Source organism: Engraulis encrasicolus, chromosome 14 (genome assembly GCF_034702125.1).
Source record: "Engraulis encrasicolus isolate BLACKSEA-1 chromosome 14, IST_EnEncr_1.0, whole genome shotgun sequence".
In the NCBI taxonomy this organism is placed as follows: domain Eukaryota; kingdom Metazoa; phylum Chordata; class Actinopteri; order Clupeiformes; family Engraulidae; genus Engraulis; species Engraulis encrasicolus.
Genome location: NC_085870.1, coordinates 14686837 through 14714821, shown reverse-complemented (window position 1 = coordinate 14714821; position 27985 = coordinate 14686837). Strand labels below are relative to the sequence as shown.

Here is a 27985-nt window from a genome sequence, read left to right as displayed (position 1 = left end):
ACTTGGTATGATGGCTTATTTAAATATCATAGTTTTCCAAGTTTATTTTGTGTTCATAAATGAAGTCATGTGGTCTGAAAAACGCACGGGACCAATTTGATTTGCTTTATCTTACTTTTTAAACAAATATGTACTTTGTATTTATTAAAATAATTAAAATAATTATTTTTAAAAAAAAAATACGGTTACGTGCGACGGCACCATATTCGTATTATTAAGGTTCTTTTGTCCAAAATAACGGTTTTTAAAATTCATTTTGTTGTTTTCCACTAAGTGCGCACCGCAATCTTGCGCTCTTGTTGGCTGTAATGAACACGCCCTCGTGGGTCTTTGCGCAGGTGCAGTTGAAGTGTGTACATTTCGCGCGACAGTTGGTTTCCACAACATCATGAACTGGTACTGCTCATCAAAGTTTCTTTGCTGGTTCTTTCGTCTCGCTTAGATCTGTTTACATTCTGTAACAAAAAGTGTGTGTGAACGTTCGTTATTTTATGCCCGGAAAACACACCAGCATGCTGTACAACACAGTCTACAGGAAAGTCTTGAACGTAGTGTACTAGCTTGCTTGCAATTCTCAGATAGGATGGGTAAGAGTAGAAGTCAACTGAATCAACGTTAGTGGTGGTTACGCATAATTCATTAGATTATTAGACTTACTTAACTTTCAAAAACTCATTTAGTGGGTTTAGTGACAAGGGAACGTCAGTTACAAATGGACGTGCGATATGCACGCTTCTGAACAACGCCAAAACAAAAGAGTGACCTGTTCCAGGCAGACCCCACGGCCACGAAATGTGCCTTCACGTAAATTTACCTATCGAGTTGGATACACCTGGAACAGGGGTGGAAGGCTGAAGGAGCTTCGAATCAGGTGAGATGAAGATCTAGAACCAATGGCTTGCCTTTATCCTTCTAAGTTCTATGATGTGATTGCTTTATTATCTCTGACAAGCAATTGCTTTCCTTGACAGACACCTTGCAAGGAAATACTTCTGTATATGGAGGCGAAAAACTTTCGGAAGAATTTCTCCAGCCAAAGCCAGGTTTCATTGTGTCACTCAAACAAATAATCTTAAATCGTATGACTAGCAGTGGGTGTATTGTGCAACATTTGCCATAATAACATTACATTTCAACAATTCTCAGATCTCATTTCCGGAAAATAGTCTTGGGCAAGGCCCTGGAACAGTGGAAGGATGTTTGGTGGTACTGCAGAAAGGAGTGGAGCCTTGCAATACGGGCAGATTGTCATTACAGGTTAGTTTATCTACACCACAGTCCTATTGATGTGAGTCTGTCTTGGTCTTGAATGTTTTGTGGATTGAAGTATTGATTATTGAAAGATAATGTGCACCCTGTTTCACCCCGTGGTCTCAAAGGTACTGTCTCTACCTCAAAATCTTCCGCACGTGGAGGGTGTTTACCCTGGATCAGAAAGAGAAAAACAAGAAATGCCAAATAGCTACAAACTTTGGTACGTCTTCCTCCTTCTTTACAATCTGCACTAACACAAACTCAGGTTGACGTTTCTAAGAGTGATGCAATATCATGTTTATGATTCCGAGCTTTAATTTATGGGACTCTTGATCCTAACATGATTTAGTTGTGATTTTTGAAGGATGTTTAAACTCCACACCCCAAAGAGCGGGTGAATATTTTAATTCAATCTAGCCCTTGCCATCCCACAGCTCACAGACAACGGTTACGTCTGGTATGGGACTGCTGGGAGGTGTATGTGGAAAGCCAGCGCATGAAACGGGACATGCAGGACACAGCTTCACAACAGAGCACCATCTTCTGTGTCAGGTGAGTCAGGAACAAATTCACCCACACTCATCATAATTGCCATGCATTGTATGTAGCTCATTTTGTTTGTAAAACTGGGCTTTGTTAAGTATGAAGTGCCTCCGTAGGCAATGCATCAGAATTAGGTTAGGCATCATAATTTCAAGTAGTGCATGTATAATAGACACTCCAGATGTATTAGCTACGAGGCTCCTCGAGCTTTTAAGATTTCGGTGTAACGGTATTATAAAATCATGCCAATTTGTGTACATTTTTGTAAATGTGTGTTGTAAGATGGGCGTGGGTAACATGGAGGAGTGCTCTTCAGCGGAGATATACTGAGCAGAAGCAGGATGAAGAGGCTCTCCACCATTGGGCATCACTCACCCAGGGCAGAGTGAGTACTCTAGTCTTTATCACAGGGCATTACTGGCCTAGATCGGAGTGAGTATGCCTGTGAAGTAGTTTCTGAAGGGAAGACATCTGATCAGTGATATGTCTCTATGTTCCTATATGTCTCTATGTCTCTATGTTCCTGTACACTATATGTTCCCCAGGCATAGTGGTATACTCTATAATAACGACCAAGACCTTGACCTTGACCTTGTGTGTTGTGTCTGTAGGTGTGGCTGCCGTGTAGGGAGTGTGACATTCCAATTGGTTTTCACCAAAACACGTCATACTGTATCTCATTACATAATATTAACTAACTTTCAGCTTCTGAAATTCGCTCTGGTCAACAAATTTCCTTTGTCCCCCGGCGAATTCCCTTTGGTCACCGATTGCACTGGTCCCCCATAGAGAAATAATGACTTTCGCTGCTGTGGTTGCTTTGGTCGTTTCTGGTGAACATGAACATTTGCAGCCGTACAGGCTGTTCGTCTTATATGAATATCCCCTGGCATAGTAATAAATAATGAAAACTAAGACCTTGACCTTGTGTGTTGCAGTGATGGGCAAAATCGATTTCATTAGTTACAATCTGTTCCATATATTCCAAATGCTCATACAGTCTTGCACTTTAAATGTCTGTATGAGCAATGTCTACGTCCATACTGTCCATGTCCATGTATGAGTACTGTCTATGTCTATACTGTCTATGTCCTTACCTAGATTAGTCTATGTCTGCATGGGAGAGCAAGAAACGCAATTTCAAATTCTTTGTATGACCAGTGCATGTAAAGAAATTGACAATAAACTTGACTTGACTTGACTTGAAATGTCCTTATTTTATCTGTCCAATTCAACCAGGTGATCATTCTACCAGCCATACACTGTCTGAATTGGACAGGTGAAACCACGTCATTTGGAATATGTGGAACTAGATTGTAATGAACCCATTTTGCCCATCACTGGGGTGTTGTGTGAGTGTTTGTGTTTATGCATGGCGGCGGTGGAGGGAGCACAACATTTCAATATATAATAGTATAGATTTAAAATGATAAAAACTTTAACCTTGAGGTTGTGTGTGTTGTGGCTTTGTGTTGTGTTGTGTTGTGTTGTGTTGTGTTGTGTTGTGTTGTGTTGTGTTGTGTTGTGTTGTGTTGTGTGTGTAGGCGTGGCTGCGGTGGAGGCAGCGCATGCTGCAGGCGGAGCAGGAGAGGGACCAGGAGGCCCGTGCTCGACTGCACGCCTGCAGGAGGCTCTGCAGGAAAGCCCTGCACCACTGGCTCACCTACGCACAGCACTGCCGCTCCTCCAGGGAGCCCAAAGGTACATTATGGTAGTCTTAACATTCCTTCCTTTCCAAGTTGCCAATGTGGCACAAATTGACACAGCCCTAGACTAGGACAGTGTTTCTCAAACTTTTTTTAGGCGAGGCACCCTTTCAATTCATGAAAAATATCAAGGCACCCCAAAACAACAAGCCGTAACATGGTATTGCATCCGATACCACACAAGCTTAGAAAAATAACACATTTGGAGACGTCACACGACATACGTTCGAAGTTACTGCTGAGAGGGGCGACCTATACTTTATTGTGCGTGAATGGCAGATGAAAGATTCCACTGACTAGCATTAACTTATCAGTTTAGACAAATATGTATTATATTACATCATTTTAGTTATCAGCCACGTTTCCGCGGCACCCCTGAAGGGGGCCCGCGGCACCCCTGTTGAGAAACACTGGACTAGAGCAAGCTGTCAGCAAAGTAGACTTTATTGATCCCCAGGGGGAAATTCAGGTGTCAAGTAGCTTACACATAATACGCATACATAATCCATTCCACGCAATGAACATTGCAAGACAAACATATACACAACAGACATTATGACAGGTCAAAGGGGGGGAAATACAGGAAATTACAGGAAAATACTGGATATTACAGGAAAAAAACATGGAATTCCAGTGATTTTTCTTCCCCACTGTTGGCTAGTCGCTCTATCAGTCGGTTTGTCCAACAGACATCAGTAAGCTACAAACACAGAGTGCTTCTGGGTCTTCACCTTTTTCCCTTGATGCTCATCAGTGTAGGGGCTCTCAAACTTGGTCCAGAAAGACAGATGCTGAGGCACTCAAGGTTGCAATTTTTTTACTTTTTTATTTGGCTACAATGCCTACGCGTTTCGACCCTTATGGCCTTCTTCAGGGCGTATCCTACGTACGCCCTGAAGAAGGCCATAAGGGCCGAAACGCGTAGGCACTGTAGCCAAATAAAAAAGTAAAAAAATTGCAACCTTGAGTGCCTCAGGATCTGTCTTTCTGGACCAAGACATCAGTAAGCTATTGTCCTTGAAACCAGCTGACCATCCCTCTCCCAGGTGTAGCTGACGGTGTGTGGCGCCACACCCTGGCCTGGCGCTACTGGCGGCGGTGGCTTCAGGAGTGGCAAGGCAGGCGGAGGGAGCGGGACCAGCAGCTGGTGGTCAAACAGCGGGCAGAGCTTGGCATCCAACGCTGGGCTCTCGGGGAGTGGAGACAATGTATCCTTCCAGTTATGGGGGGGCTTACTTTTCTTTTCTTTTTTTGTTGCTGCTCTCTTTTCACCTTCTCCGTACGCATCCCTTTCACTTTGTCTTTCTGCAGAGTTTTCAGGCAAGATCCTGTTGACGGGTATGGGGCACGTAAGTCTCCACCCCTTCCGGGCGGCTCATGGGGCTGGCAACGCAAAAACTTTTGACTGGGCTGTAATGGACTGATCAAAGCTATTTCCCGATCCACCTCGCATTTCCCTGTTGATCACACATATGCTGTGCCTCGGAATTAATAAAAACCAATGGTGTGCTTGTTGACTTCACTTGGCAAGCGATTTTTGAGTTGTGTTGGTGCAAAAATATGTAATTATTTGGACTACACAACAGACATCGCATGTCCGACGTGCAGCCACTTAAAGGAACAGACCACCCTTTTTTGATTTTCACATATTTGCAGTATTTCCCAGCATTGTTCATAAATGTGCATATCATTTTCTTCTCTGTGTTTTCAGTACTTAGATTTATTGGATCAGAATTATTAGCATAGCTTAGCATAATCACTGAAAGTAACTGGTATCTTTAGCATCAAGCCACAAGTGATCACTGGACCGAATTAAATTGCTGTTTTACACTCTGGTGAATGTTACATTCATTTTAAAGTGGTTTAGAAGTACATTTGATGGTGTTTTATTTTGTACCATAGACTTGCATTACTATGCCTAATTTGGGTATACTGTCAAACGGGGCAATGCAAACACATAGACGAAAATTATATGCACGTTCATGAATAATGCTTGGAGATACTGCAATTATGTGAAAATCAAAAAAGGGTGGTCTGTTCCTTTAAGCCGCGGTGCAGCGGTAGGGTTGGCTGTGCCTCGGTTCACGTCAAATATGCGAGGCGCACGTGTAGTCTCTAACACAGTTTTGCACAAAAGCTAAAATAACGTTTCTTGCGTGTCGAAAATGAGTGGTCTTACGACGCAAATCCAAACCTTTCAAATTCACTGTCATCATATGTGAAATCCGGAGCACATGCCAAATCGGATGAGGATTTAGCTTGACTCGCTTCATTAACTCCAACTCAAGATTTTGAGAGCTCCAGCCCCATGGATCGGAAGTAGAAGGGCGTGACTTAGGTGCCCCATTGAAACTGTCTCGTAAAGGTATCTGTCCTGCCATGTAATTCCACCTGCATCTGCTTTCAGCTCACCCGGTTTCTCTGGTTCAGTGAATTTGTTGGTTAACATGCATAAAAGTGACAGAAGGAACAGAGTAGTACCCTTAAAAGCAGAGTGCAAGCATTCCAACATTCCATTTGGCTGCTGTGTCTCAGAACCACATCATGGCACATTATCATAATATTCGCTGAAGTTTAACTGCAAACTTGCACCCATGACGCACACATCGCTTCTCGTCGCCCAATTTGCATTTGTCTCTTTTGTCGTCAGCTCCCCTATAGACAGCCAATTACTTCCGGTGCCGTTGTCACTTCTGGCGTGTTTGGTGTCTTTACACGGTAAGAAACTGTGGAGTATGGCGTGACCGAGAGTACAGCATCCCCTTCTTGTCTGCTGGTTGTTTTCCTTAAGCAGTGCACTCAGATATGAGAATACAAGCAGAGCAGGCTGAGAAGCTGGAGGCTGCTGCTCAACACCATCATCGCCACCTGCTGGTGAGTAGGATAAAGCATGTGGCTGTACTGTATTGGTTCTTTTTTAATATCCTAAGTAACTCATGCCTTCCCTTGTGCTTGTGGCCTTGGGATGACATCATTATTTCAATATCTCGCAAAAACGTAGTTCAAATGCCATTTTCTCATTTGCAATCGGGATGTTGAATAGGGAATAGTCCCCAAGAAGTTGTTGCGACTAGTCTGACACTGGGGAAACGTTGTGTTCTCCGTGGAGGCGGGGCATCAGCGATGCGCGAGGCCACAAGTACAGGTCAAGGACAAGAGTTGTGATAATGGAAAGAACCCCATGTGTGTATGACGGCAGTGTTGGGTAATTACACTTCAGAAGTTACAATCCTGCACCCTGTTTCTCAAAAGCATCGTTGCTAACCAGCATTGCACTTTGCCATGCTTCCAATACTGACTGTAGAAGAAGAAATTTGGACTCCCCTCGCCATCATTCCGTACTACGCTCCGATGACGTCTGTAAACCCTCCTGTCTCTTACCTCCTTGCCATTAACTGCAGCACTTGATTAGTGGAAATCACCTGGTTTCATTTAGTGAAATCACCTGATTCCACTTATTAGCTGGTGCTGTGAATGGCTGGAGCAAATACTGTTTTCAGGATTGTAACTTCTGAAGTCGGATTGCCCAACACTGTAGAAGAGAATGTACATAGAAAATCTGCTGTCTAATTCTTGAATATCAATATCTGTTTTCAGAGAAGTGTTGTGAGAGGACTGTCTGTGAATGTCTCCCGGAGTAAAACCTATCGCCTCAACAATCACCTGGCCCTACAGCACTACGACCAGACTGTAAGCCCTTGCTCCCCACACTGGCCTGCTCTTCTATTAGATTAGATAGATTACATCACTTTCATTTGTATCCAGAGGTACATTGAGGTAAACTGAGATGCTTCCTCCACACATGACATGCAAGACATTTTAGCCTGATGACTCGTATAGTGTGAGGACGTGACTTGTGAGATGTGAACTTTTAAATAGTGAAATTCCATCGTGCAGTGTGAGCAGGAGCTTAATACCCACGAGCGAAAATATCGCAGAGTGTATGCCCGGCTTAAGTAGTACTGAATGGGAAGTCTTCTCTGACTTGTTGAAGGTTCTGCGGTGGTCTTGGGGCCTGTGGCAGCAGCATGTGGAGCAGAGAGAGAACAGCCACCTGGAACCCCAGATCAGCTCAGCACTGCGCCAACACAGGTGGGCACACCAGGAGTGCGTTACAATATGCAGACTTGCCTTGCTCACTTGCCTGCTTGTGACCTCATGATGATGTCACTGATGACAGAAAATTAATTCAATATCTTGCAAAAGCACAATTCTAATGTCATTTTCTCATTTGCAATTGGGATGGTGAATGAAAAACAGTCCCCCAAAAGTTGTTGCGGCTAAGCAGACAGCGGGGAAACTTAATTGTTTTCCCCATGGAGGCTGGGCCAGGAGGCGGGGTGAGGCCACAAGCACAAGTGGAGGACAGGAGGGTGCATATTGAAATGCACACCAGGACTACAGCACTGACCCAATCTTGCTTTTCAAAAGTCACAGGTCAAGCCAGGATTTTAGTCAGGCAGTTGCATCCCTGGTGTTGATTCGACGATAATCGACACCGATTCAACAGCCTTTTGCTATATTAGGGATGGTTAAGATTAGTCAGCACACTTTGTAAAATGAAGGGTTTATTGCAAAACTTTGTATCTACATTTTGTAGAATGTTGGGAAATTTACATTTTTTTTATTGGGCATTCCATTGCATTGCATTGCAAAATGCATTTCATGTAGGTTGAAAAGGTATGTTCTCAAAATATCTGAATGGCAAGAATTTACACATATACTGTAGGTGATAGGACCTCTGAACAGTCATTTTCAATAATAAAATGCAAAAGTCAAAAATGGTAGATACACCGTTTTGCAAATAAACTCTTCAAATATTTATTCGCGTATGTCAGAGTGTGGTTTTCATGAAACTATCTGTGCTTATTCACCAGCAATACTGTGCTAAGGCATCACCTGAACCTATGGAAAGACCGCTTTAAAGAATGCATGTACATAAAGGTGAGTTGTCAAACCTTTGTCTGTACACTGTTGTCACACAGCCAACAAATAACAGTGACAAAAAATGTCAAACTCATGTCAAGCATTTGTAACCAATGTGAGTCGGAGAGAACCACCAATGCCAAAAGAATACACAAGGAACTATTATTTGGTTACCATGACATACTACAAGTAACCACAGTGAGTGAACGTGCAATGAATGTTCACATGAATGTGAATGGGACATTGGAAAGGTTCATGGGAATGTGAATCAGTTCTGCGATTACCCCTATCATCATCAGTATCTATGAACCCATGAAAGGGGGTAATATCATATGTTCTTGTGCTCATCCAATGCTTTGTGAAATGCTTGTTTTGTTTTGCAAAGGACCTGAGTCACCAAGCAGACGCATGGTTTGCGAAGTGTACCCTACCTCAGTACTTTAGTGCCTGGATGGTGTTCACAGAATACAGCAAGACATACGGGGATAGGAAGAAGGAAGCCCAGCTATTCAACCAGTAGGTACCATAAACCATAGATCAAACGCACCTACAGCCATAGACTGTAGAGGTGACACACACTCACTCACTCACTTTTTATCTAGAACTTGTTCATTGTCTATTTGTGTAGTATGTGTACAGTACCGGTATTTTTGTGTACCTTTAACTGCCCTGGTATGAAATATATGCTGAATATTTGTTTGTTGCCTATTGGTTTCTTCTTTCAGACGTCGCGTCTGCTCCTGGGCCTTCTACACCTGGTGGGCACGCTCAGACGAGGAGAAAGACTTCAGACTGGCGGAAAGAACAGTAATGCTTTTTGTTTACCCAGAAGAAATGTTTTTTTCCTGATTATCTGTTGAATTATTGGAGATTGTTCCCTGATGGAAAGTCCATGCTTATGTTTTGTGTAGATTAGTTAATTGAAATGATTTTAGAACAATTTGGATGAATACTGTTCTGTTGCATCATGTAAAACAAATAATAACAAGTCAAGTCAAGTCAAGTAGGTTTTATTGTCAATTTCTTTACATGCACTGGTCATACAAAGAATTTGAAATTACATTTCTTGCTTTCCCATACAGACATAGACTAATCTAGGTAAGGACATAGACAGTATAGACATAGACAGTACTTATACATGGACTTAAGACAGTATGGACATAGACAGTGCTCATACAGACATTTAAAGTGCAAGACTGGACAACAGAAGACTTGTAGAGGACATACATTAAGAGGTATTTGTTGTGCTTTTGTGCTTTTCCCTAAAAAAGAGTCCTTTATAGCGTTCTGACATGGTAATAGTAGCATTTTGAAGAAAAATAAATATTAAAAAGGTCTGTCAAGTACACCAGCAGCAGTGTGTGTGTGTGTGTGTGTGTATGTGTGTGTATGTGTTTAGTGCAGGTAGAAGGTGCGGTGTGCGTCTTGTGTGTGTGTTCGTGTGTGTGTGTGTGTGTGTGTGTGTGTGTGTGTGTGTGTGTGTGTGTCAGTGTGTGTATGTATGTTTGGGTTTAGTGCAGAAAGTGCAGTGTGCTTGTGTGTGTGTGTGTGTGTGTGTGTGTGTGTGTGTGTGTGTGTGTGTGTGTGTGTGTGTGTGTGTGTGTGTGTGTGTGTGTATGTGTGTGCATGTTTTGAGTTAGTGCAGGTTGAAAGTTCAGTCTCAGATATGGTGGTGGGGGATGGGGGGGGGTTGTCAGTGGCCTTGCTGGCTAGAGGCTGACAGTGGAGGGAGAGTGGGTTGAGTGTTCAGCATCTTGATCGCTTGGTGCATTGTGCTGCTCGCCAGCCTGGTGGTACGGGAACGGAGGCGCCTGTACCTCTTTCCAGAGGGCAGGAGGCTGAACAGTTTGTGTGCAGGGTGGCTTGTGTCTTTGATGATCATCAGTGCTTTCCGGGTGAGGCGTGTGGTGTAAATGTCCTGCAGGGAGGGGAGTGGTACTCCAATGATCTTCTTCGCTGTGTTCACAACACGCTGGAGTGTCTTCCTGTACCCCAGTATCCCAGTAGTCAGTGCTGTGTCCCCCCCTGCTGTGTCCCTGTAGGCCGTGCTGCATGAGGAGCAGGTGAGTGCGAGGCGCATATGGGAGCACTGGAGGCAGGCAGCCCAGGTTAAAGCACAGGAGAGAGAGAGGGCTGCAGCTGCTGATGAGATGCACAGCCACACACTGCTGAGACGAGCGCTCCATCTGTGGAGAACCAGGACCAAGGGCATCCAGACCAGGTAGAGTGGCCCAGAGAGAGCCATTGTCTTTGGGCAGACAGTTTGACCATGCAGAAGGGCAATACAGGCTTTTGTTGTCCTTAAATTCCTTCAGAATTAATTACCTTATGAATTTGTAAAAAAAAAAAAAAAAAAAAAAAAACTACTGCAAACTGTCCCTATTTCTGGGAGGTTTAGGGAAGGTGTTTTTTTTAATTATGAAAATAATGTCCTTATTGTCAGTTGTTTGTAATGGTAAAACTGTGTTAGCTACCAAGTGTTATTTTGGATCTGTTTGACAATTTCCTATGATTGTAATTTTTTATTTTTTTTCCTAATTTTTTTCAAATTTTCCCAAATGTTTTCCTATGATTGTCATTTTCGTTTTCCCACGACACAAGACTTGTCACTTTTATATGACACACTGAAGAAGGCAGAATGCCAAAACTTATCTGTGTAGCAATTTAAAAAAAATGTTGATTCATGGTGCGACCTTGCCTTCCCCCCATGCCATAGCCATCAACAAGAGAAGCTGGCCAAGCGCCATGTTTACCTGCAGCGTGCACAACGCGTCTGGACCACCTGGCAGAAGGTACAGTGCACCAACATCAGTGTTTGCACTTAGCAGAGATGTCAAAAGTAAAAGTAGAAGTTTAAAAAGCTGCACAGTTTCCGACACTGTTCGCTTCACAGAGTAATCACTAGACCAGTGTACCTGTCCTACAATCAGCTGACACTGTGCTCGTTGGATCAAATTTGTTGTTAGGTTGTAGTTGGGTTCCTTTTAGGTTTTTAACTGGTGTAACAGCTATGTAAAACCATGTGCTAGTGTTGTGCTTAAACCACGAATTTACTTTACTTTACTTTTGACACCTCTGGGGTGGATTTCTCAAAGGCGAAGTAGCTAGTCGGTTAGCAACTTTGCAGAGTACATACTATAAAAGTTGCTAACTCCTGTGTCTCGAATGTTAGCACACAAAGTAACTACTGCTTGGAGTAATGTGCACTCTGAAGTAGTGGTGACTTTGAAAGTGAGGCGCCTCCTATCCGTATCTCGACAGTGAAGTTGAAGTACAGCTGGAGTAGATCCATTGGGTGCATCCCAATATGTGACCTTGCCTCCTCCACTTGCCTCCTCCACTTGCTTCTCGTCATGATGACATCACTGACAACAGCATTATATTTCAATATCTTGCAAAAGCTCAATTGTAAAGTCTTTTTCTCATTTGCAATTGGGATGGTGAATGAAAAACAGTCCCTCAAAAGTTGTTGTGGCGAGGCTGACAGCTGGGAAACTTTATAGTTTTCTCCACGGAGGAGGGGCCAGGAGGCGGGACGAGGAGACAAACACAAGTGGAGGAGGCAAGGACACATAGTGGGATGCACCCATTGAGTCCAGACATCACCTCAGCCACCCCAAGTAACACACAGCGCTAGTCTACTTCAGAGTGTGACTCCACCCATTAGCTAAACTTGTAGTACATATTTGACCACAAATGTGTCAATATCTTTTAATCCTGTGGTGCAAAAGCGATGAAAATCAATCGACATGCACACAAAGTGATGATACAGCTGCGAGAGTGTTCAGAACACAAATTAACGTCATGTCATTTGTTCGTGAAAAAAAACCGTCATATCCTTGGAATCTGATGAATCCCACACTAATAGTATACTTTTAGTTGTATACTGATTCTCATTTCGATTGCGTCTCATTTCGATGTGTAATTTGTGAAATATTTAGATAAGAAAGTATTGGTTACTCCCGGAAATGCACTGGCTTACGTGTCAAGTACTTACATTTTTTTGGCGCAAATTTCATTTCATAGCCTAGGGGTATTTACACTTGCCTATCAATGGGAAGACGCGAGCCACGCGGGTTCGAAACCAGTGTGCAGCATGTTGACAACAACTCGTGAAATCGTGTTTTGGACCCTACAGTGTAACACATTTTCCCTTGGCTGCACGTGTGTGTTGGTAATGCACAACATAAATGATCTATTTCTGCCAGATATTTCCAAAATTGTGGCACTGCAACCATGTGGATTCGAACCGGCGTGGCTTCTGTTTTCCCATTGGGATGCAAGCGTGAATACCACTAGACTATGTAATGAAATCCGCACGAACATTTCTTAGGGATATGACACTTCAACAGACGATTTTCTGGGAGTAACCACAACTTTATTGTTCAAATATTTTACAAATTACACCTCAGAATGAAACGAAATCCAATCGGCATGCAGATAATACTGCATTATTGGTGCGGACGGTGTCAGATTGTAATGCTACGGCCGTGTTTTTTCACAAAGAAATTACAAGGTGTGTTGTGGAGGAAACAGCGGAGTCACGGTGTCGTGACATCCAATCAAATGTGCTGGTGGTGGTTGTACACTATTGCTTTCTACTTCACACACTGAATTTAGGAGGAAACAGCTGAATCATGACTCAGCAATCATGCTTATCTCTTGTTGCTTCTTTGGTCACGCACTGCAATGCCAAGAAAGTAAGTAGCGGTGTGGACTCAGGAAAGTAGCCACACTACTTTGGGCTTACTGTGGGAATAGTAAGGTTTCGAGAAATGCACGGATTTTGCCTTGAAGTAAGTAGATAACTACAAAGTACATCTGTAGTTCAATGCTAACATTGGGGAAACGTACCCCTGGTTTGTAGCATGATTCATTATTAATCGGTTGCTTTCACTACTGTTGTTGCTGTTGAAATGAAATTGAGCAGAGGCACTAGGTGGTACCAAGCTGGTGACAGTGTTGTGTAATCTGACTTCAGATCTATTCAATATGATGTTAGAGGTCTGATCCAGCCATCTACCTAATTGGTCTGTGAGTAAAAGTGCCTGTGCTTAAAGTGTGCAGGCTATACTTATTGAGTCAGGTTTTTTCACTAATTAATTAATTTGGAAAGTGACTGTAACAAAATACTTGGTATGTAATTTCTGACACCAGGTTGTTTAACATTACTTGACATGTTGTACATTCGATCTCTTATTAATACCTTATGCATGTATGTCTGTATATAGGAATGTGTCCTCTGTTTTTTGTTTTGTTTTGTCTTGTTTTTGTTTTTTTGTCAGTTGTGCAATAGTCTTCTGATGTGATGTTATGTGTATGTCCTGTCTTAAGCGAGTGTTGCTCAGGGACGCAAAAAGAATTTCGGTGAAAACTGACAAAGTATAATCGTATCGTATCTTAATTACAAATGTTGACAAATAAATTATACTGGGTTCTCTAAAGTGTGCACATGTCTGTGTTAGTTTGTCAAAAGGAAGAGGGAGAAGAAGAAGAGACTGGAGGCGGTAGACCATCATCACAACTCCAGGCTTCTCACCAAGTCTCTACAGGCCTGGAAGGCAAGAAACACACACACACACACACACACACACACACACACACACACACACACACACACACACACACACACACACACACACACACACACACACACACACACATACATACAAAAACACACACACACACACAGACAGACAGACAGACAGACAGACACACACACACACAGACACACACACAAACACGTGCCCATTGGTATACATACTATTAGTGTCTTCTTTACCTCTCTGCATTCAACATATTGAGTGTGTGTGTGTGTGTGTGCGTGTGTGTAGGAGCACCATCTTCAGACTCAGCAGGTGTACAGCAGTGCTGAGGAGTCCCATCGCAGCCAGAAACAGCAACGACTAAGGTACAAGCAAGCATACAGATATATGATTTGCACACATAACATCCGAGCCCTGACATGGAAGATGTGCAAAGGCCATATTCCCATCTCCCATCTGTCTCGTAGGGAATTTTTTCTCCTGTGGAGGAACAACGCTACCCTGTTGGCTGGGGAGAGAAGTGCGGAGGAGAGAGCAGCGCTTCATCACAAACACAGACTTGTGGCGAAGGTACAGAGCCCACAACCGGGAAAGAATACCTGACATTCTTAGAATCTAAGGAAATTAAATTGTTTTCAAATACTGCACAGATACATCAGAAGTACAGAGCCCCACTGAAGTCTGCCTTCCATCTTTTTACGTTCATTCGTATCTGCTGTGTAGTGTTGACAGTGTTTTTTTTTCCTCCCAGATCTTGTTGGCATGGCGACATGTCACTGTTGAGAGGAAGCAACAGCACACACATGATGAGATGGCCCTGTCACAAGCCCAAGTGGCACTAAACAGACGTGAGTGGAGCCTTTCAGTTGGGTGACTGATCGCAGTCTCATCAGTTACATTTGGATCAATTCACCAATTTGTTTAGATTGGTGAGGTGTTCAGAGGTAGTTGTAGAAGAAAGATGTCTACTAACTTTTTTCAGGAAATAAGTTAGTATAACTTAGTAGTGTACTGCATGCGCAAAAATGAAAAGCTTTGTTGGCAAAATGACTAACGGGTATATCCACTTTGGAACATTTTGGGAAAATTAAAAAAAATTGTATTGGGCATTGCATAGCAAAATGCATTTTATGTAGGTTTATAAAGTATGTTCTCAAAATATTTCAATGGCAAGAATTCACACAGATGAAAGGACGTCTGAATAGTCATATCCAATAATAAAATGCAACCGCTGGAAAGTGGCATTTGTCATTTTAACTCTTCAAATACAGTATATTCTTCGACTGCCTTTTCAAGTGTCTGTGGTGCCGGTCCCTCTATTTTGGCTGTCTTGCAGGTGGTTTGCAAGTGGCCTTGCTCCAGTGGAGGGAGCGGAGCAGGCTCATGAGGACGGAGAGGGCAAAGGAAGAGGAGGCCGCCCACCTGCACAGCCAAACACTACTCAGGAAATGCCTCCACTCATGGAGCTGCTGGCACCGACAGCAGAAGACACAGCAGGTGTGTGTGTGTGTGTGTGTGTGTGTGTGTGTGTGTGTGTGTGTGTGTGTGTGTGTGTGTGTGTGTGTGTGTGTGTGTGTGTGTGTGTGTGTGTGTGTGTGTGTGTGTGTGTGTGTGAGAGAGAGTTTCATAAAGAGTGACATAGATGAATAATAATATTAATGTGGACATATGACCATAGTCACTTGTGTGTGTTTTTTTGAAATAAGGTCATGAAGGAGAAGGCCAATGCACTGTTCCGGCAGAGGACCTGTCGTGTATTCTTCACACGCTGGGAAGCTGCAGTGAGTGGAGGATGAACGCCAGACCATCACATCTGCTTGACTTGATGCCACACACGTCGCTGCTAGTTACTCGCTCAGCGAATGAACTCAATAGAATGTCAATGTGTTCCAGCGAGACTAGCAGATGAGTAGGCGAGTACTGTACAAGCGATGTGATGTGGGCGGATCCCAAGTTGAAAATATTTTATCTTCGAGCGAGGCAAGTAACCAATTGTAATGCAGAGTTCGGTACTTCTCGCCTGTTCATTGGCAGTTAAAGCTGCGGGAACTTTCAGCGAACGTTCCATGAAAGAGTGGCGAGTAGGCGAGCAAGCGAGAAACTAGCAATGTATGTGTACGCCGCTTTATGAATGACCAGTTTGGATTACATGTATTTGAGTCAGCTAAGCTAATTTCGTAGATGAAATGAGTGTGCGTGCGTGTGTGTCTCAGCTTTACCCCAAGACATAATGAACAGAGGATGTTAATACTGTAGAACAGTGGCTCTCAACCTATGGGTCGGGACCCAACCCACGGGTCGCCAAAGAGATCCACAGAGGGTCACGAAGCCTTCTTGATTTTAAGGGGTTTCATTTTAAATACCATATGTGACGGAGGTCATCTTGCACCTGTTCACCCCCCTCGGGGATCGAACGTGCGACCTCGTCAACTACAACGGTTCGGCAATGGGCAATGGGAGACACAGTACGATACCGCTGGGCCAAGAGACTAGTCTCTCGGCCCAACGGCACGAGACTGTATGAGGCTATCAGAGGGAGGTTTTCCAACGTTCCACGCCAACTCTATGCTAGTTAGCCTCTGTTACACATATATTGCCCATGTTGAATAAATGACAAAGCCTTTTTTTAGCTAATATACGTAATGCATAGAAGCAACAAAATGTAAGTGCTACATTAAACACATATTCTATATTTGACCAAAGTCGAATTGAGGAATAAAATAGCCTAACTAAAATGAGTTTTCGCTGGAAACAGAGGGTATCATGTGACTCCCTCTCTTGCGGGCGCTCGTGCGGTTGGATCACCAAAGCTTACAATGGTTAAAAACATGGGTCCCTGGGAAAAAAAGGTTGAGAACCACTGCTGTAGAAGACTCCTTTAAGCCAAATGTCTATTGTGCCATGATAAACAAAAGAAAAAAGTGTGTCCGTGGGTGGGCGCTGTGGCGCACCGCGCTAAGCCCCGCACATTTGGGCTTGCATGCCCACCCACGGGGACCCCGATCCTCCCCTGTCTCTCTGTCCCATTCGCTTCCTGTCACCATCTTCGACTGTCCTGTCAAATAAAGGCATAAAAAAGTCCCTAAAAAAAATATATATATATAAAAAAAAAAGTGTGTCCGTGCGTGTTTTGCTCCACAGCTGGAGACCAGTCGGAGAGAGGCAGAGTGGACAGAGAAGGCTCTTTGGCACTGGTCCCTCGGCTTGCAGGCCAAGGTAAGATCTGTTCACTATCACCGTTTCTTGAGAATGTGGCTAAAACAGGTTTTCCTTTTGAAAGAATAAAAGTAGTTCAAATCCAAATTATTGAAGAATATTATCATAGTCAAAGGTCTTGACTGTGCAGCAATGTATCGGAACAACATCCCCATATTTTTTTTAAATATTTTTTTTACTCACCATCATATGCTATGAGGGTATATCATTGGCTAACCCTCAAACCAATGTTCTTGAAATGGGCCAATTTATCACTATTTCCCCAGGTATCTTACGTACTGCACTCACTTTGTTTCAATCTATAAGTGTGTGTGTGTGTGTGTGTGTGTGTGTGTGTGTGTGTGTGTGTGTGTGTGTGTGTGTGTGTGTGTGTGTGTGTGTGTGTGTGTGTGTGTGTGTGTGTGTGTGTGTGTGTGTGTGTGTGTGTGTGTGTGTACTCTAATGATTGCCCTCCACATTGATGACACCATGGGTGCCTTGTGGTATGAACTCTGTGTCTGTGTTGCTGCCGTCTCGTTAAGCACAGGAATCGTATTTGTATTTTGCTTACTTATTAGTGCACTTAGTGTACACTCTATGTTGCTTTGTAGTATCTTTCAGTCAATAAACACAGAAGACAGCACTTTTACACCGTGCCTGTCCAGTGAGTACCTTCAATTTTCTGGAGAATGACTCGAGGATGCATGGTCCGATCCTTACGTGTCTGTGTCTGTGTCTGTGTCTGTCGTGAAGGTACTGGACGCCTGGAGGGCGTGGCTGCTGGACAGGAAGAGGAAGCAGCAGCGTCTGGCCGCCGCCTCTCAGGTCTTCCGAGGACACCTGCTGAGGGAAGGCATCACTCACATCCTCACCTACGCAGAGCACATGGACCGCTTCACAGCCAGCCTGGCCCAGACCACCCAGGAACAGGTCTGTCTGTCTGTCTGTCTGTCTGTCTGTCTGTCTGTCTGTCTGTCTGTCCGGGCCCCGGGGTAGCCTCAGCTAGTATTAAATTACATTACACTTATTATACACTTATAATACAGTGAGAATCCTCTCTAAACACCCAGGAGCAGGTCTGTCTGTCCTGGCCCCGGAATAGTTTAAACCAGTGTTACCAGAGATTCTTTAAGTATATAGAGATATGCCAACATAATAGGTTTCTATGGGCACCTAACATGACCAGGTTCCGGTCTGCTTAAAGGAGCGTGTCATAATGCTCCTAAAATGAATAGAACAGTCCTTAGGTCTGCCCCCCTTAGGTCTGTCCCCCTTGCAATAATAGAACCCGGAAACAATGGGCCAATGGAACCTCTCTCTCTCTACTATCTCTGGTGTTACATTACATTACATTACACTTATTATAATACAGGGACAATCCTCTCTTAGCACAGCCAGGTGCCAGTCTGTCTGTCCTGAGCAGATTGGAGAAGTGTTGCATTACATGACATTGCACTGGATTCAAGATTTTTTGTATTACATTTCATTATAGTGTAGTATAAGAGAGCAAAGGCCTTTGTGTTTTTTTCTCCTCAAATGATGCATAAATAAAAGTGTGTGTGTGTGTGTGTGTGTGTGTGTGTGTGTGTGTGTGTGTGTGTGTGTGTGTGTGTGTGTGTGTGTGTGTGTGTGTGTGTGTGTGTGTGTGTGTGTGTGTGTGTGTGTGTGTGTGTGTGTGTGTGTGTGTACGATGTACTGTATGATGCATTCATCAGTCTAATCGCCTGTTGAAGAAAAACTGCTTTGGAGCCTGGTGATACTCATCATAATTTACACTAGTAATTTCACTAGTAATGTTTAGAATCCTCTTTCAGCAGAGCCAGGAGCAGGTCTATCCATGGTAGCTCAGCCTAGCGTGGCCAAACATGAACTCAAATTGTCTGCATATCCATATGGCGTGTGCGTGCGTGCGTGCGTGCGTGTGTGCGTGCGTGCATTCATTCATTCCACCCTCCTTCTCCCTGTTGTGTGTGATCAGAGTTGTCGGCGGCTGCAGGCCGTGGTGAGGAGATGTGCGCTGCGCTGGAAGCTGCGGGCGCTCTGCAGCTCCAGAGGACAGGAAGAGATCAGTAATAATAAAGCCACCAAGACTCAAAAGAAGAGCGTGAGCTTCAGTCTGCCAAAGGACTTGGCCGTCCAGGACGCGGCCGCCAGCCTCTTTACCCAGAGCACTTCCCAGAGCGGCACAGCGCCCCTGGCTGACCTCGGTGGAACTGTGATGCCACATCTGCCCGTTGAGTTGCAGCCAATGAAACTGCCACGGGCCGAGATGGGCCAGGGAGATCATTCCGTCAGAGAACAGCTGTACGTAATGATGACATTTTTGTACATCCACTTTATTTTCTACCCTATACTACATGGGTTCTAAATTCTTTCATTTTCTCCTGACTGCGCGAAACTAGCTGGGCACAACTCAACCTCTGATTGTTGGAAACTGCTGTTGGTCAAAAAATTAGCTCACATCGTTGGCTGCCAGTGTCTTGCCCCTCCGCCAGTGTCTTGCCCCACCACACCGTATTGATAAAACAAAAAAAATCTATAGATCTATGGTTTACTATATTCTATGTTTCTACGCGCGAGTTCTATAGAGCTCGAAAGTCCCGCCCCTTAGTTCCGCATTTCACGGGACCTAAGCTGACCATCTAACAACATGGTAGCGTGTAAATATCTTCCGATCACAGTCATTATATGCGCTGGGCTCCAAATATGCTGTTTAAGAGGCTAGATAAAGATTATTCATGCAGAAGCATCAATGTTTTGTTCCGAGGCCGTTTGCATGAAAAATGTGAAGAAACACAGCTTTCTAAAAAGTTTGGGGGTTCGTACGAAAAATTAAACAAAAATATCAGAAACAACATATGTGGAGCTCGTGGCACAACTGGAAGGGGATCGAAATATCATTTTAATACCGCCATTGGATTACATGCTACGATTTTCGGCTAAAAACGCCGTTGAGGTCCCATGAAATCGGGGGAAGTGACGTCACTTTCGAGTTCTATACTGGTGTGGTAAAATGTGTCTCCTGTCCACGTTTCTTTCTGAAGGTCGTTTTTAAAACGCTCCATGATTCCCCCTCGGATCCCAGCGTTTTTACTTGATCCACTTGGACAACACCAAATAGGGAGCGAAGTACAGGACAGGTGCTTGTCACAAACACACACACACACACACACACACACACACACACACACACACACACACACACACACACACACACACACACACACAGCATTGTGTACAACAGTCCACCTGAAACTTCTAAGTGCTTAGGATTGCATTACATGTATAAAAATATTCAACGTTTATTGAAGTTCGAATCTAATCTGTATTACCTTGGGTCTTGCTACTCACATTATACATTCTCCTTGCATAAGAATTGTAACATGGAATACAGTAGATCTTTGTATTCATCCTGGATTTATGATGATCATAAAACTGTTTTTTTCCCCCCGTTTGACCCAGTACCGAATCGCGTCTTGTTTCTCTTTCTCTCTCTGCAAGCAGCCAGACGACTCGCCCTTGTGCAGACTCTGCATCACTGTGCCAGGCTAATGGAGAGCAGGAGCGTGCCACCTCTGTGCCAGTCTCCCACTCACATATGCCCGCTAACCTAACCTCTATGGCAGCCATGCACTCTGCCAGCGCTGGGCATTTGACTACTGATTGTGCTCCAGTCTCACCGAGCCCCGCTCCTGCCGCGCCCAGCCCTCCGCACCCTCTGCCACTTCCTGTGGGCACCTCAGGGATCTCGCTCTCCTACCCCCCGCGGCTTGCCACGCCAGTGCCCAGCACTTCACAGAAACCAGCAGCCTCACTACTACAGTCAGACACCAGCAGTGATGTGTTGCTGACGCCATCTGCGTTTATGGTTCCCCATGCACCGTCCATGGTGATTACATTGCAACATTTCTTAGACGGGGTGGTAGCGTTTTGTGGATATTTGTTTTAAAAAAAAAATATTTGCTATTTTACCATTTAACACTTCCAGGGCTGTTCTCTCTTTCTCTCTCCCAGGAAAAGGATTCCAGGCTGAAGCTGATGGAATCTCATATGCACTTAAGCAAACCCTCTCCACCGATAGGTACGTCTAGAACTCATTTCCAGCCTTAACCTACAAAAGATGTTTACAATGCTGGGCTGATTTGGCCTGAGCCTGGGACTGAAAGAGCCATCAGTTAATCCTGCCCTGTCTTTCCCATCCTCATGCAGGTTTGTATGCAGGCAGATCAAAGCAGGTGGTGGAGGAGGAGGTTGGTGATGATGATGATGATGAGCAGCGTAGTGCTGAAGAGGCTCTGCGGACCACGTCACTCACACGAGAGCTCATAAGCATCCAGCTGGACATGCAGCGCTACCAGCATGACCGGACACAACTGAGGTACGACCCAATACAGCAGTGGTTCTCCACATTTTTCGAACGAAAGCCCACTCATCATAAGCTTCACAATGCCCCCTTCACCTCATCATAAGTCTGCCCACGCCCCTCTTAAGCTAGGTTCACACACGTCGCTACTAGTTACTCGCTCAGCAAATTAAGTCAATAGAATGTCAATGTGTTCCAGCGAGACGAGCAGGCGAGTAGGCGAGTACTGTACAAGCGATGCGATGTGGGCAGATCTCGAGTTGAAAATATTTTAACTTCGAGCGAGGCGAGTAAGCGAGTAACCAATTGGAATGCAGAGTTCAGTACTTCTCGCCTGTTCATTGGCAGTTAAAGCCGCGGGAACTTTTAGCAAACGTTCCATGAGAGAGTGGCGAGTAGGCGATCAAGCGAGAAGCTAGTATATAGCAGCGATGTGTGTGTACGTAGCTTTAGTATGAAAACATTAAATAGACTAATGCCCCTCAATGGCATCTTAACTAAGCCAAGTTGACCATTTTTAGCATTTTAGTTGAAACACTGATATTGCTAGCACAACCCGCACAACAGTAGGCAGCAGCAACACATCTCTAGACTCAATTAAAGCAACACCGTGTAGTATTTGAGGGTCAAATAATTGCCTCAGTGGTTCTTAACGTTTTGAAAAGGTGAGAGGCCCTTTAGAATTTGCTTAATTTTCGTGGTCTAGGGCAAAAGTTGCAGTGTTGCCACTGTCTGGCAGTACACTGGAACTTGCCCAGTTAGACCTAGACTATAACAGTGGCAGCAAGAGAGCCGTCACTGGCAGTTGCAGGTGTGAGCATGTATACAGCTGTTTGATGCTCATGTATGATACTGCAGACAAATGTAAAAAGAATTCCCTTAATTTTCACGCTCCATGGGCTATTGTCAAGTAAGGGAGTTTGGGCATAATTGGGAATTACAGTTAAAAAAACGACTTAGTGCTCCTTTAAATGAGTTTGCATTGTAAAGTGGGAGTCTCTTTTTCCTGTGTAAAGTCAACCTTTGTAATGTGTTTCTGTGTGCTTGTGTGTAGCACGTGGCGTAAGCAGGAGCATGTGCTGAGGAGCTGGCTGGAGACCACAGGAGGGGAAGTGGAGGCCGCAGAGACCCTCAATGTCCAGCAGGAGCTGAGCGAGGTAAGCATTGTAGCAACCCAATGTAAGTAGGCTACCGGATGTGAGTCCCCGGATATCCGGGCGTGTATTTACGTCAATTTAAAGGGTTTATGAAACGAAAACAAACGGTCATTCTCTTTAAAGACTTGTTTTTTCTGATAGCATCGATGAGACTTTGAACCCAATCATCCCGGAGGAACTTGTGAAAATGGCAACTCAAAGTGTGAATTCTGTGAAATTTGGTGTGACTAATGAGCTGGGCTGTGACATCAAAGAGGAGAGTCCCTGGTTTGCTAGTATGGCGATCTGAGAAAACAACACACATTTGATGGACCCACATCTTATAAAGGAACCAAAATTCTGATACAAACATCAGCGTGTCGAAAAACCACACATCCAACCTCATGAGAAAAAAAAACAGCAGCACAAATCTATTTCAGAGGCACTGATACATCTGCAGAAAGTGACATGTCTGACAGGCGAAGTGACGATTGTTGACATAGCCTGACAGTTCGTTTTGTTTATGGTTACGGTTGCTAAGGGCGCTTTGCCATGACCTAAAGATGACATGGCGTGTGTGTTTGTGACAAATGGGGGGCATTTTGATTCAATTGCGCGATATAGTGTGATTGAAATGCATGTAGGCTACATGCAAAAATATCATCAACTAGAGAAAAAACGGAGGTATTAGGCTGTTGGAAAAATACCCTAGATAGCCTGAGTCCTCAGCATATTTTTAGCGTTTATCATTATTATTATTTTTTGTGCTCAAAGTCACAGGCGTCGCGTGTCCCTCAGCCTGACTCTGAGGACGAGGTGTGTCCAAACGTCAGCCACACGTGCACCACAATACTAAAAACAAACAATCAACGCTTCAAAGTAGGCCTACGCTATGTGCATCTCCGTTTATTCGCTAAGCAGTAGCCCAGTCTATGAGTTGGCTGTCCTCGACCGAGAGCACCACGCTGATGCGCGGATATCCTCCCAAAACCAATTTATTGACCAGTTGAATGGCAATCAACAAAAAGTGCATATTCCGAGAGCATTCGCATCGGTTTGGCATGTAATGTGCATTACCCTTTCCTGAAAACAACATACAAAGCAGATGGACAAGGTAAAACGAGTAGCCTAAAGCAAAGCAGTGCACTCACCTGTCTTCGTGCCCGAGCAGTTACAGGGGCAGTTTCAGTCTGCACGCCGGTGATGTCAATTGTTGGAACTGCTTGAGGCAATAGCATTCCCTTCAGTCCAACCATGCCCACGATCTCCACATTTGTGGTGAAGCTTGCTTCAAAACCACACATTGGATCCACAGAGCCCTAGCTTGTTTTAGCCTTCTCCTTGTCGGCCACAGTTCCATCATTCTTCACAGAAGGGAACTTGTGCAAAGATATTCCTTCTGTCAAGTAGCCATTTTTGCAGCTGGCACCGTTCGGCCCTCCAGCAACACACTGCTTGACACTGCGCTTTGTTTTGGTACTAGCCGCCATTGATCTGAACAAGGTGGAATGAGGTGAACTCCCCCCTTCTATGTCACGCATATCATTGCATAAAATTTGCATGTCATGAAAAAAAGTAAACATAACACTTTTTGGGAACGTTTTAACATGACTTTTAGGACAAAATATCACCCAGACAATATCCCATTTTATTCACAAGGCTTAGAACTTTCAGAATCTGTCCTGGAAATGGTCAAATTCCTTTACTTTGTTTTCGTTTCATAAACCCTTTAACATGCTACTTGATTTCGTGCGAGTATTTACGACAGTGTGACCTCAGCTACTCGATTTCGCTCCGATTTGAGTCTGACTGAAGATGGAAGAGACATGGGTGCCAATACATGCAAATACTCGGGCGGATATCCGCGGTCTCACATCCGGTATTCTACTCGCACTGGGTTGCTACAAGCATCACCACTGACAACTGCTCTCTACTGGGGATTTCCTCTGCTCATAAGGGTCAAAGACGTGCAAAATGGCATTGTGACGGATACCTTCTGCTGACTGTAACGGTAAAAAAACGTGATTTTAAAATTGTTTCAAGTGAATGGATGACAGGCGAGGCTTTCATGAATTCACTGGAAAAAAATAAAATAAAAATAGTCATGATTTTTACAGTTACAGTCAGCAGAAGGTATCCGTTACACTGAATGACAATTTAATTTTGCACGTCTTTGAGCCATAACTACTTGCTCTGCATTGTGATTATACCGGCTGAGGTGTTTCCGTGGTATTACGAAGTCTTTTTTACTAGATTTGAAATGAATACTGATTCATTTGAGTTCATACTTTTGATTAATAATTTTGAGGAAACATCAACATGCATATCAGATTCACAATCCAACTTTAAGAGAGCAAAATAAGAGCTTGTTAGTAAATCCATTTAACATAAATTATTTTACACAAAGCATATTGTGCGGCCAATGTTTTCACGACACTCAAAATAAATCACCACCATAGATTACGTTGCGAGTGGAAGCTCAGCCGTTACAATGTTGCCTAGTCACTGCATTCGAACAGTGCAGCGGATCCGCGTTCGGTCTGATGACTACAGATATATCAGCTGGGCGAGCAACACTGTTGTAAGCAGAAACCTGCATCTAGTGTGATCACGGCCAAATTCTACTGTGTTGTGATTCGTCCTCTAACACAGTGTTTCCCAACCAGGGGTACGTGTACCACTAGGGGTACGCGAGCACACTGCAGGGGGTACTTGGGAAAATGAAAAAATGTATGGAGCATAGTCACATTGGGATATAGAGCATGAGTGAGGGGGTACTCATGGTATGACAAAAAGGCTTAGGGGGGTACGCAAGATAAAACAAAAGTTGGGAAACACTGCTCTAACACATTCATACCTCCATCTGTATTGAATGTGACTCATGAAGGAGTGTTCTGGAAACGGTATCATTGAAATGTGCTGAGGACGTCCTGTAGAAGATGCCCCTGAGCACAGGCACAGTCCTGCTGTGTTGCTATTGCATCACACTGAGTCAAGCATGGCTCTGGTTTAACATGCATTCCTGCCAGACCGGATGCCAGTCGTAAATCTGCTGCCCTGGAAATTTCAGCCTGTCAACTTTGATGGATGGGTTGATGAGTCAAAGTAATGTTTTAAGGGAAAAAATATGTAACACGGTCATAAAGGAGTAGAATAGAGTAGAGTGGAGTACTTGCGTTAATCCCGGGGGAAATTACATAAATGGATGGTTGACGTTTAACCCCTTAAGACGCGGCTTCATACATTTGTTGTTACCAGTATGCCAATAACCAAGTCGTGGTGCATTACTAAAGGGCCTGTGTTGTGTCATAGTATTGTAGTGCTATGGTAGTTACATTTCAATGACTATTACAGCGTGCCTCAGGAGGTACGGCGCGCATTAAGGGGCTACGGGCGTAACGCAAAAACAAAAAAAAGTTTTTCAAATTCCTGAAAAAAATGATGGAAAAAATTCGGAAAAAAAATAATAAAATAAAGCACTTAGTTGTCTGTGGAAATTTGCCTAATTTTTGCCATTTTTGGGAAAATGTGTCCTGCATCAACACATTTCATAGGCATGTCACACCACAGGAAAATGAAGTCACACCACAGGGAATTCACTGCATTTTAATCCTTTTGTATACATGACTGACATCTGAGCTCATGCTAACTTGATAATGATATTGTGTTTAATCTTAATATGTGTTTTCATTTATAAAAAAACTTTTTTCCTCCTATAAGAGCAATCACACCACAGGACACCATAAAATGAACCTAAGCATTGCGTGACAAAAAGCTTGCAATATGAAGACATATTAAGAGGTTAAGAGTCACCTTAAACTTCCACCACAGCACTCCCCAATAACTGAGGTACTGACTGGTTAGGAGCCAGTCTTTAAGACCCTTGTAGTTGGCCTTGCAGCTGCCCATTCACAAACATTGACATACATGTCACCCCACAGGACGCAATTTGTGTTACGAAATTGAACTTGTAGTTAATATTACTGTCTTGAGTTTTTTCCACATTCACATATCTTAATATAAAGTTAATATTTATGCAATCATGCCAAATGCTTCATACATTATTCAAAATGTTGTTGGTTAATATATAAATATATTATATTCCAAGTTTCATTAATGTTACAGGATCCGCAGGATATTTGACATATAAACCTTTACATAAATCTTAACAACAATGTTTCTTCTCATCTAATTAGACTAATATGAAACATAATGTACCACATCTTGTTTCATTGACATTTGTTTTTTTTAAAGGAAAATAACAGTTTTGTAGGTTTTTAACCAATGTTACGAAAAAACGTCAACCACCCAAATACACAAACACAAAACATACTTAATACACATTTATTGCATATTGCAGTAAACACATAGCACACATTTGTGTACAGCAATTAGCCTTGCATCAGTTCACATAAACTAAAGGTGCACAAAATAGTGGTGTTGAATGACAAACTGGCAAAAAAAAAAAATGTGTGATCTTTGCAGACTTGACAAGCCTTCTGAACATATACTAACTACGATACCAAATTGTCTTTATCCACAGCTTGAGCTGAACATTGAGCATCTCTCTGAACTTCAGGCCAATCAGAAGCTCCTGATGATGCGCCACGGAGCCCGCATTCAGAGCATTGAAGGCTTCCTCAAGCGCCAGAGACTCAAGGCTGATGCTGTACATTAGATGCCTAACCTTTGACCTACGACCTCCAAGGAGAGCTGAGATGTGTCTTCATTATTCACCCTGCTGTAACAGACATAATATTGCCATTCAGAGTAGAGATATTTTGTCTTATATGGACAACCATTCTTTGTCTTCACCATGGACATGGTCATGCACAAACGTACATAGATGTACCCTTTGTATGCCTGTTATTGTGACACTGTTAAAGTTGCAGCACATTTAATATTGGGGCCATTAAGTCCACATGTGTCGTTGAATGCTGTAAACATGTAAGATGTACAGAAAATCGCAACGATGTTACCTGTCCAGGAATATACTTGGGAGTGGTTCACTTTCGGGAGAGTTGTTTTGTAAAATGTTGACTGCATTGCATTGACACACAGCCATTCTCCAAATATCCACTATGGTCATAAACGTACATGAATGTGCCTTTGTTTTATAACGTATGAGACTGATTTGTAAGTGCTGCAACTGCGAGTACATATTGTATTATGCACATTGACTCCACTGTTGTGACTAGTAAACAAAATGATTAGCCAAAACAATGTTTTTACGAGAGGAATTCAACGGTATTTTGTAATGAAAGTAATAAAAACTGTTTGTCAAAAAATAGGCCTACTTCTGGCGTTTTCTATTAT

The 27985-nt window shown here is 43.5% G+C and overlaps 1 protein-coding gene across 3 annotated transcripts; it reads left to right on the top strand.

Moving 5' to 3' along the window:
- Positions 1–376: 376 nt before the first annotated feature.
- Positions 377–27959, top strand: sfi1 (SFI1 centrin binding protein). Of its 3 annotated transcripts, none has more exons than XM_063215010.1 (31): positions 377–871; positions 972–1043; positions 1147–1257; positions 1380–1474; positions 1689–1806; positions 2080–2182; positions 3342–3498; positions 4550–4711; positions 6307–6377; positions 7101–7193; positions 7498–7595; positions 8381–8447; positions 8815–8945; positions 9155–9236; positions 10472–10650; positions 11146–11221; positions 13895–13990; positions 14264–14340; positions 14443–14545; positions 14727–14823; positions 15312–15472; positions 15682–15756; positions 17117–17191; positions 17924–18100; positions 19149–19474; positions 20215–20310; positions 20675–21059; positions 21185–21251; positions 21380–21548; positions 22588–22690; positions 27213–27959. In XM_063215010.1, the coding sequence occupies exons 1-31, from the start codon at positions 726–728 to the stop codon at positions 27345–27347; spliced, it is 3903 nt and encodes a 1300-aa protein (XP_063071080.1). In that variant the 5' UTR covers positions 377–725; the 3' UTR covers positions 27348–27959. The 3 variants fall into 3 exon arrangements, with proteins under 3 accessions (XP_063071080.1, XP_063071079.1, XP_063071082.1); XM_063215009.1 differs by having other exon boundaries at positions 20672–21059; XM_063215012.1 differs by lacking the exons at positions 377–871; positions 972–1043; positions 1147–1257; ... (2 more) ...; positions 2080–2182; positions 3342–3498 and having other exon boundaries at positions 4505–4711; positions 20672–21059.
- Positions 27960–27985: the final 26 nt, after the last annotated feature.

Bases quoted from the DNA above. Each gene is read 5' to 3' on its own strand.
- sfi1 (XM_063215009.1), top strand. From the start codon at position 726: ATGCACGCTTCTGAACAACGCCAAAACAAAAGAGTGACCTGTTCCAGG. The intron at 13,991-14,263 runs GCAAGAAACACA...GCGTGTGTGTAG, and splicing joins AGTCTCTACAGGCCTGGAAG to GAGCACCATCTTCAGACTCA. The intron at 18,101-19,148 runs GTCTGTCTGTCT...GTGTGTGATCAG, and splicing joins CCCAGACCACCCAGGAACAG to AGTTGTCGGCGGCTGCAGGC.